The sequence below is a fragment of the Tupaia chinensis genome, unplaced genomic scaffold (assembly GCF_000334495.1).
Source record: "Tupaia chinensis unplaced genomic scaffold, TupChi_1.0 Scaffold145685_1, whole genome shotgun sequence".
Classification (NCBI taxonomy): domain Eukaryota; kingdom Metazoa; phylum Chordata; class Mammalia; order Scandentia; family Tupaiidae; genus Tupaia; species Tupaia belangeri.
The window spans coordinates 5,344,398-5,355,239 of NW_006205542.1; the positions used below are offsets into that span (position 1 = coordinate 5,344,398).

General features: G+C 35.8%; 1 protein-coding gene across 1 annotated transcript in view; it reads left to right on the top strand.

Moving 5' to 3' along the window:
* The window catches only part of SENP6 (SUMO specific peptidase 6), a 161,896-nt gene that overhangs the window by 137,251 nt on the left and 13,803 nt on the right, over positions 1-10,842 (top strand). Inside the window, 2 exon segments of the mRNA XM_027768233.1 lie at positions 182-274; positions 4,805-5,235. Of these exon segments, the coding sequence (XP_027624034.1) occupies positions 182-274; positions 4,805-5,235 (524 nt within the window).

The following is a 10,842-nucleotide window of genomic DNA, read 5'->3' on the forward strand; positions in this document are numbered from 1 at the left end:
GCAGGAATTAATTATCTTTCTTCCACATTAAGGGATGAGCAATTTTACACCTACCCGGTTCTGTCTTAGATACCCTATTTTCTTTCTCTAACTTTAACTAAACCATCTTATATAACTGCTTGAGCTGTTAATCTGAATCTTCATAATGTACAGAAGCTTATACTTGATCTCTTTCTTACAGATTACAGCAAAAGCGACATGGGAGAGTGAAAACGTGGACCCGGCATGTAGATATTTTTGAGAAGGATTTTATTTTTGTACCCCTTAATGAAGCGTGAGTAAGAATTTTCTTTATGTAAATAATGATAGCTTTTTTTTTTTTTTTTTTAATGTGTTCATGAGGAGAAGAATTTATTTTAAAACTTCTTTCTGGGGGCTGGCAGGTGGTGTGGTGGTTAAGGGACCTGGACTTCCACATGGCCAACCACTGAGTCCCAGATCTGGCAGCTTGCTTTCTCACTTTCTCACTCTTGCTCTGTCCATTTCTGCTCAAATTTTAAAAAATAAAGTTAAATAAAATAATTATTAAAAAAGAACTTCCTTCTGAAGTTTGTTTTATATATATATATATATTCATATTTGTGCTGCCTATTTTACAAAAATTAATGCCATTTCCTAGTGAATCCAGTGCAGTACTGAATTTTGCAAACACTAAACCAGAAACTTCTTTAATTTCCTTTATCAGTCAATATGGAATATTATTTTCAAAAATGTTGTTGCTAGTTATCTAGCAAATATCCTGTAAGAAATATTACTTTATAAAAACAATTAGTTCAGGGACCAGCAGTTAGCGTAATGGCTATGTCGCTGGACTCCCACGTAGTCGACCGCGGTTCGATTCCCAGACCCGGTGGCTTAAACTCATGCCGGGCGCGTGTGCGTGCATTCCCAAGATCCCGAGAGGAGAATGGAGAAGAAGGGATTGCGGCGTGGCCACCCCCCCTGGGGGGTGATTTCCTGCTTTCTGTCTCTCTGTCTCTCTGGCAAGCGCACGCGCCCTATAGCAAAAAACCTCTCAAAAAAAAAAAAACAATTAGTTCACACAGAGCATTTGAATCTTCAGTTTAAAATGCCCCTTTTATCTTAACCAAAAAGGAGAAAATGTGATTGTATTTATTTGTTCAAATTGAAAACTATACTACTTGAAACAGTTCCCTAAGTAAATACAAGTGTTTAAATATTTTTTAGTATTCTCTTTCCTGGACTATAGAGGCATTGATGTGTAAGATAGTATTAAGACTTGAGAGGTTTTTGCATTCTCATGTTTTTGGTTTTCCTGTGCCCTATAGTCTCTGTAGTCAAGGACTACAAAAGAGGAGATGCTTGGTATTCTGTAGGTTGTACTATGAGGTTGTGTTTTCATTGCTTAGACAAATAATGAATGGCCTTTGTCTCATTTTATCACGGTTGGAGAGTAACCTTGTCTGAGGTTGGTATTCCGTGAGATTGTTTATGTCTAATAAAGTGTAGCTATGCCAGCCTAGTGTCGGAATTTTTTTTTTTCCCCTCTCATGAAAAATTCACTCTATAATATTATAGCCAAAGTATTTATTTAAAATCATGTTTTAAGTACAAGACCTATGTTCTATAATTAGCCAAATCAAAAATAGGCTATGTCAAAACATTGGTTCTAGCCCAAGCAGAACATCTTTAAAGCTTTATATTTTTGAAAATATCATAATAAAATATTGTAACAAAATATAAAACTAAATTTAAAACCAGTTAAACTTTAATTTCTTCATTTGATGCTAATTTATCATATTAAGTAACTTTTTTTTCTTTTGGAGAGGTTCTTGCCATAGGGTGCGTGCCCTCGCCAGTCAGACAGAGAGAGACAGAGAGACAGAAAGCGAGAAACCACCTCCCAAGGGGGATGGCCATGCCGCAATCCCTTCTCCATTCTCCTCTTGGGATCTTGAGCACGCACGCACACACGCCCGGCGTGAGTTTTAAGCCACCGGGTCCGGAACTCGCACCGCGGTCAACTACATGGGAGTCCAGTGACATAGCCATTACACTAACTGCCTGGTCCCTCATATTAAGTAACTTTTAAGCTGAAAAGGAGGAAAGCCATTTATCACAAATGAGTTATAAAATTTTTAAATACAAAAACTTTTTAAAAATTTTAATAGAGATATAATTTGAGATCCACATAATTTAGGGATAGAAGTACATCCTTCTAAGTCCCTCTTTTGCAAGTAGAAGATAGTACCAATGCTTCCATTCATCTTGGTGAAAGGTAGAGAATAAAAAAAGATGTAGAGCCTGTAAAGGATGTTGTAAGAGACTGTTCCATAAGTATGTGGAAAAATAGCATTCAAATCAAGAAAGCTTTTTTTGTTTTTGTCTTTGAAGAGATAAAGCCACAAATATCTATGTCACTATTATATTAGATAAACTGCCATGAATTTTATCTATTTTTAATTTTTCTGTATAGTGTTGTAATTGTCTTTAAATATGTTTATATGCTCTTTGTTAGAAATTGTTACAGTAATCACCAAGGAGCACAAATTTGGTATTTAGATTGACTTTATCTGAAGATAAATAAATTTACCTATTTTAGCTTCATCCCTCACAGGTGATTTACGATTAATATGATTTCTATTAAGAGGGATCATATAGGGCCACCAGGTAGTGTGGTGGTCAAGATGCTGGATTTCCACTTGGTGGACCATTGTTCAAGTCCTGGACCTGTGCTTGAAAATCACAGATAGATAAATAAATGTTTGGGGGGAGGGATCATAGAAACAAAACTCTAGCTCTTAAAAGTTGGAAACAACCATCTAACTTTTTCTTTTCACCCAGGCCAGGAAAAAATAGATATATTTTTTCTTTATATATGAGGCAATAGAAAATTTGTAGCTTATCCATATTGGTATAACTAAGGAATGTTGAAAAACAGTTACAGGTTTAGATTGTGCTTATAGGTTGAGAGTCACTATTATACCATATTTCATCAATTTTTAAAGCACTAATTTTTATATTTTAATATTTCCAAAATTGAGATGTGATTTGCAGTCAGCTGTGTCTTAAGAGTTGATAAATGAGGAAGTTGGTGTGTTCTTTCTACTACTCTAATCTGACCTAAATTCATAAATTACTAAGGATTAATAATTAACAGCAGGAGAGGGGCATTCTTCCATCTGGCCTTTACAATACTGAAGATGAAGGCAGCCTTTATGACCTTTCCACTAGATGTTGTCTTATGAAAAGATAGTGCTATTTCTTAGTGCTACTTTGGGATAATGTAACATTTTGAAGAATGTATGTTATCTTGTAATCCATGTCAAGTTACTTGTTTTCCACTAATAGTGCTGTTTCTTAGTATACCTTTGGATAATCTATTATTTTGTAGAAATTAGAATGTAGAATATTTTGTATTCCGTGTCAAGTTTTCGTTCAGCAAATATTTATCAAACACAGACTATGTAACAAATACTGTGCTTGGCTAATTATATTTATAGCCTATTCATTGTATCCCAGCGTATAGCACCACGGCAAATGGTAGACATATAGCACATAGCACCTAATGGTAGTAGCATCTAGCACCTAGCAAATAGGCCCTTCGAAAACAAATTTTGATGGGGGCCAGCAGGTGGCATAGTGGTTAAGGCACTAAACTCCCACATGGTCAGTTGTGATTTGAGTCCCAGACCCAGCTGCTTAAAACTCACGCTGTGCACGTGTACATGCACGGCCAGAATCATGAGAGGAAAATGGAGGAGAAGGGATCGAGGCATGTCCATCCCAGAGGGATGATTTCTTGCTTTCAGTCTCTCTCTGGTGAGCGCATGTGCCCTATAACAAAAATCTCTCTCAAAAAAAATTGATGAATATTAGTCAAGACTGGAACTTCTTTCTCATGGTCTATACTCTCTTTTGAGAACTGTAATACCTGAGTTCAGCTGTTTCATTAGCCACTTCCTTGATAGCTGGAAGTCTACTAATACATGAGGTTCTGCACAAATAACTAGATTGACTATGCTGTTTCCTTTTCATGTGTTTTATATTTCATGAGACAAAGAATTACTTGCATATGCATGTTCAATATTAGGCCTTTCCTACCAAAATTTTAAAGTATTTATTAATTTGTTCTTTCCTTTTGCTTAAGAGAGAGACAGAGAGATAGGCACTCCCAACAGGACCTTCACACAGTGATTCATTCCCAGTCTCAGCCATCCTGGGTCACGGGCACCTTTCCATGCCCTGCATGCTCTCGGAGGTCCTGGGATACAAACCCAGGACCTTTCTCATATGGCTCCAGTTTTGTTTACCACTGTATCACTACCTGTCCCCTACCTTATTAGTAATAAATACACAGCATGGTAGAAGGGTTGTTTTTTTTTTAACTGTATATATAATATTTAAGAAGCATTGAAAATTATAATCTAATTAGACTTCTGAAGGCATTTTAATCATAAAATTGAATATTTTTCTGTTATTTTACATAAAGAGGATTTCTATTGAATAGGAATTATGAACAGCTAAGTGACATAATTGCTTGAAAAAGCCATGACCTTCTCATTGTAAAGACAAAACGGGCGAAGGATTATTTGCAAAAGAGAATCAGGTTACATATTCCTAACAAAAAATTATGTTATTTTTGAATGGACATTGTATTCGGTGAATGAAGATGTTCTGTGGTGATCATATAAATCAGTGGATTAATTTGATCATTTAAAAAAGGACATCCTTTATAAATTTGTTCACAGAAACTTTAGCAGAAAAATTAAATTGATATTTGTTGCCAAATATAATAAACTTTTATAATAATATATTTAGTAGTTTAATTTGTTTTTTACAGTGCACACTGGTTTTTGGCTGTTGTTTGTTTCCCTGGTTTGGAAAAGCCAAAACATGAACCTAATCCTCATTACCATGAAAATGCAGTCACTCCATAATGTTCACCTGCAGAAGACAGTTGTATTTCTTCTCCTTCAGCCAGTGAAATGGACAGTTGTTCACAAAATTCTTCTGCCAAGCCTGTGATTAAGAAGATGCTAAACAAAAAGCATTGCGTAGCTGTAGTTGATGCAAGTGCTGGGCAGGAAGAAAGTGACCCTCGTTATCGGAAAAACATATACAATGTGAAATGTAGTATGAAGAAAATAAATCACGCTGCAAGTGAAAATGACGAATTGAATAAAGGAGAATCTTCATGCCAGAAAACTGCTGATAGGACTAAAAATGAAAATGGTCTACAGAGTGAAAGTTTAAGTTCTATGCATCATACAGGTATGTATTTAAATGTTTGGAAATAATAAAAATAATTGGATTTTTTTAATTTTTAAAAGATTTTTGCTATAGAGTGTGTATGCTTACCTGAGAGAGAGAGGAGGAAATCACCCCTATCCCCAGGGGATGATCACACCCCAATTCCCTTTCCTCCATTCTCTGCTCAGGATTTTGGGCACTCACATAAGTGCCTGGAATGTTTTTCAAGCGACTGGGTCCAAGACTCAAATCACGTAGTCAGCTATGTGAGAGGATACAGCCCCTAAACCACCATACCATCTTCTCTCCCAGAGAATAATTTCCTTTTTTTTTTTTTTTTTTGTCCTGCTATATGGTGCATGGATTTGTAGGAGAGACAGAGAGGGAAAGTGAGAATTCACCCCCTGGGGGATGGCCACATCACAATTCCTTCACCTTTGTTCTCCTCTCAGGATTGTGAGCACACATGCACATGCATCTGGCATGATTTTCAAGCCACCAGGTGTCCAGGATTCAAACTACTATTGATCCTGTGGGAGTTCAGTGCCTTAACCATAACTTCACCTGCTGGCCCCAGAATAATTTGATTTTTAATAAACAGGCTTCAAATATTAATCCTGTTTTAGAGGATTAAGCAGTTGGTTTATTTCTTCCATGGAAGAGAGAGAGAGAGCTCCCCAACCCCCAAGATCCTTTCCTAGTACACAGCAGGTACAGGGAGGCTTGCAGGTACAGGGAGACTTTCAGATACAAACCAGGACCTATCCCCTGGTATCCAATTTCATTTTGCCCTGAAGACTTGAAAATTGCACCACAAAGTGTATGCATGTGTGCTTGCCCAAAATTCTTCCAGGTTGGTAAAATAAAGAAGAAAAGAAACTGAAGTATGACTGGTATGTGCACATGCCAGAGAGACTTTTAAGGGGACATCAACCCCCCACCACCACCACCAAGGGAAAGGCCATGCCACACCACAATCCCTTCTTCTCCATTTTTCTCTTGGGATTTTGGCCATGCATGTACACTTGCCTAGTGTGATTTTCAAGCCACCAGGCCAGGACTCAAACTGTGCAGTTAGCCATGTGGGATCCAGCTACCTTAATCTCAGTGCCACCTGCTAGCCCTGCACTCTGGCAATTTAAAGAAAGAACAAGAACTTAAAATAGTTTTTGTTGTCTGAGACTGTAGTCGACAAAATTTAAATAATGATTTAGACAGTTTTAACATTATTTAGCTATCAGACACATATAGTCAAATACTAATAGTGTCAGATACGTGCTGTAATAAATAGAATTTTATCTTACCTCAGAGATTAGGTTTTTAAGGCAAAAGGTAGAAAAATAAGAATGTGTAGTGTCTTACCTTCATTGGCTATTTTTTTCAATTTGGCATTGCATGAAATAGCTGACGTGCCATAGTATATGAAAATGTGTGTTTAAGCTCTAGAATCAGAGTCATTGACTTCAGATAGTCTCACTATATGAAAAGCTCTCAGGACTTAAATTGAGAAAACAGATGAGTGACTTCTCACATCTCAGTTTACTCCAGGTTATGTGTTTATTAAGTGAAATAATGGAAGAAATTGACTGCATCGTTTAAATTATTTTTCTTCCATTTTTGAAATGCCCATATAGTTTAGTTTGTGTTAAGGTAGATAGTTGACTAGTTTCCATAAATAACAATGAATTTGCTTCTAGAAATAACCTGATAATAATTGATTAATTCTGACTTGCCTGAGGATTCAGACAGATTTTATTCAAATGTAGGTATTTTAGTTCTAAACAAACATAAAAATACAGATTTTTTTAAAAAGGTAAGGGGGCTACCAGGCGACATGGTGATTAAGCCACTGGACTTCCACGTGGTCAACCACAGTTTGAGTCCTGGACATGGTGACTTGCTTTCTCACTTCCCCTCTCTCTCTCTCTCTCTCTCTCTCTCTCTCTCTCTGTCTCTGGTGCATTGAAAGGTAATAATAATAAATAAAACTAAATAATTTTTAAATAAAGGAAATGAAACAGGTTATTTGCATGACAGAAGGATTTATAGCAGTGCTTTATTAGTGATTTTAAATAGTATGTTTGTAAACAAACAGATTTATATCTTTACAGCAGTACATCTTGTTTTTCTTTCTTCCTTTCCCGTCTTGTTAATATTCTTAACCTTATTCTAATATATACTAAAATAAAATGTACCTTATCTAAAAACACAAAAAATAATGCTTTTAAATGTTTTGAAATAGGCTGTTCTGTAGTAAACAATTATGGTATGTACAATAGTAAAATTCCTGACTCCATTTTCATGTAAATCTTGTGTTTATTTGAAACATTTTGTATGATTAGCTTTTTTCAGCAAAATAGTAGATGTTTAAGGATTTTGATTCTTGGAACCTTCAACAGTACTTATTTTAATGTTTTCCTGTGATGATTTATTCTTGAACTACAGTCGCCTTGTATGGTTTTAGTTTATTAAAAACTCTATAAATCTAACCAAACACTGATAAAAATATAGAGAGTTGGAAGAACTCAGCCATGACTACCATCCTGACATGATGATTATTTTTCTTTTCATATTCTTGTTTTTCCTTTGTTTGTCTAAAAGCAAGCCTATTTAATTTTAATGCTTATTTTTTTCTCCATATTATTTTCCATATTTTCTTGTTTCAATTTTTAAATTATATATTATTTTCTTTTATGTTCTGTAATTTGCTAGCTTCCTGTTATTGGGTATTTAAGTTATTTTTAGAATGTTGTAGCATCCATTATTAGTTACAGATATCTGGCATACTTAGCCCCAAAATACTTAATATATACATGCATATAGATAAGTATATGCATATTTAATTATATAACTAATACTTGGCTTTTTATAATTTATATTATACAATAATATTCGTATATATTTATAAGGTACAGTATGGCTTTTCAAGACATGTATAAATTGTGTAATGATCAAATAGGGCAATAAACCATCTCAAACATTTATTATTTGTGTTGTGCATATTGGAATTCCACTCTTCTGGCTATTTTGGAGTATACATTGAATTGTCTCCAAACTTTGTTACTCTGCTGTGCCATTGTACTCTAGAACTTAGGCCACTTGTCTACCTGCAATATTATTATCTATTAACCAAGTTCTCCCGTCTAACCCATCCCTCTTCCCTTCCTAGCTTCTATTATTGTTGAATCTTTTAGCTTCCACTAATGAGAGAGAATCACAGAGTTTTTGTCCTTCAGTGCCTGATTTATATCATTTAGTATTATTGCCTTCAGATTTGTCCATGTTGCCTTAAATGACTGGATTTTTCTCCTTTTTTTGTTTTTGTTTTTGTTTTTATAGCTGAGTAATCCTGTGTGTGTACACCACATTTTATTTATCCATTTATTTGTTGTTGGTTAGGTTGATTGCATTTCTCAGCTATTATAATAACATGACAATAAACATGGGAGTGCTGATCTCTATGACATACTGATTTTCCTTTCCCTTGGATAGTAGTAGGATTACTGGATTATAGATTTTCAGTTTCTTCAGGAACCTCAATACTGTTCTCCCAATCAGCTGTACTAATTTAGCTGTACTATTTCCACAACTACCCAGCACTTTTTTTTTCTTTGTTATTGTTTTGTTTTTGATAATAGTCATTTTTAAGTTGGGTAAGATGATAGCTCATTGTGGTTTGGTTTGCATTTCCTGGTGATTATTGATGTTGAGCTTTTTCTAGTGTGCTTGTTGTCCATTCATGTTTTCTTTTAAGAAGTATTCAGATTCCCTTTTAGTTGCTTTTGTTTTGTTTATAATTTTGAATGTGCTCACCAAAGACAAAGTGAGAAAGACAGAAAAAAAGTGAGAAAGCACCCTCAGGCAGATGGCCGTTGCACTTCTCCTTCACTCTCCTCTTGGGGTCCTGGGCATGCATACACACACACACGTACCTGGTATGTTTTTCAAGCTGCCAAGTCTGGGATTTTAACCACACAGTTGGCCATGTGGGATCCAACCACCTTAACCCTCACACTGCCAGCTAGCTTAAGATTGCCCTTTAAAAAAAAAATTTTTTTTATTAAAATTTATTTATTATTATTATTTTCCAGTTTGATCAGAGAGAGGGAGAAAGTGAGAAAGCAAGTCACCAAGTTTGGGACTTGAACCATGGTCAGCCATGTGGAAGTCTAGCACCTTTAACCACCACGTTACCTGCTGGCCCCAAGATCGCCCATTTTTTAATCATGTTATTTGGTATTTTTGTTGGTGAACTATTGAAGTATCTTATATATTCTGGTTATTAATCTCTTCTCAGATATGTGTCTTGCAAGTATATTTTCCCATTGTGTAGATTGTCTTTTCACCCTTTTGATTGTTTTCTTTGCTGTGCAGAAGCTTTAGAGCTTGATATAATTGTATTTGTCAATTTTTATTGTGCTACCCATCCTTCTGAAGTCTTATTTTAAAACTCTTTGCCTAGAGCAATGTCTTGAAGCATTTCTTCTGTGTTTTCTTCTAGTAATTTCATGGTTTCAGGTTTTATGTTTAAACTTTAATCCATTTTGAGTTTGTTTTTGTATATAGGAGAGAGAGGAGTTGAGCATCTTCAGATGGATTTCCAGTTTCACCTGCAGCATTTGTTCACAAGACCAATTTTTCCCCATTGGATGTTTATGAGACATCTGTCAAAAATCAGCTGGCTCATTTCCTTTTATAAATCTGAACTCCTAATCTTACTGTTGATACCACATTGCTAAGCACTATGGGGGAGAGATTTTATCACAGAATGACCAGAAACAACCGTAGAGGCACAAGAAACATGAGAAACCAAGAAAGTATCTTTCCCCTAAGGGAAAAGAACAATACTTCATCATCCACAGACAGTACAGTAGAATTCATGGAAATGTCTGATAGAGACTTCAGAATATTCATAGTGACAAAACTAAATGAGATGCAAGAGGTAAGATGATGAACTGCAGAAGATACAGGAGAAAAGAGAACGAATTCCAGGAGGTGTTGAAGTTCTTTCATGATCTGAAAGAGGAAAACACATACCATAAAAAAGAATCATTTGGAGGGACCAGCAGTTAGCGTAATGGCTATGTCGCTGGACTCCCATGTAGCTGACCATGGTTCAGTCCCATACCGGTGACTTAAACTCACACTGGGTGTGTGTGCGTGCGCGTACCCAGGATCCCAAGAGGAGAATGGAGGAGAAGGGATTGCGGCATGGCCATCCCCCCCGGGGGGTGATCTCTCACTTTCTATCTTTCTTTCTCTTTCTGGCGAGCGTACGCGCCCTATAACAAAAACCTCTCCAAAAAAAAAAAGAATCAAATGGAGCTATTTAGAGGTGAAGGCTGCCCTTCAGGAAATCAAAACGTCCTTCTAAAGTATTAAAAGCAGATTAGCCCATGCATAAAATTGAATCTCAGATGTTGGAAGGCAAAACCTTTGATACAGAAAAAACAACCAAAAAAGCTGAGAAAATAATTTAAAAAATGAGAATACTATACGAGAAATACTAGACAGCATTAAGTGCCCAAACATCCGGATAATTGGTATCCCAGAAGGTGAGGGAACTAATAAGGGCATTGGTAATCTATTCCATGAAATCTTGGAAGAAAACTTTCCAAATCTAGAGAG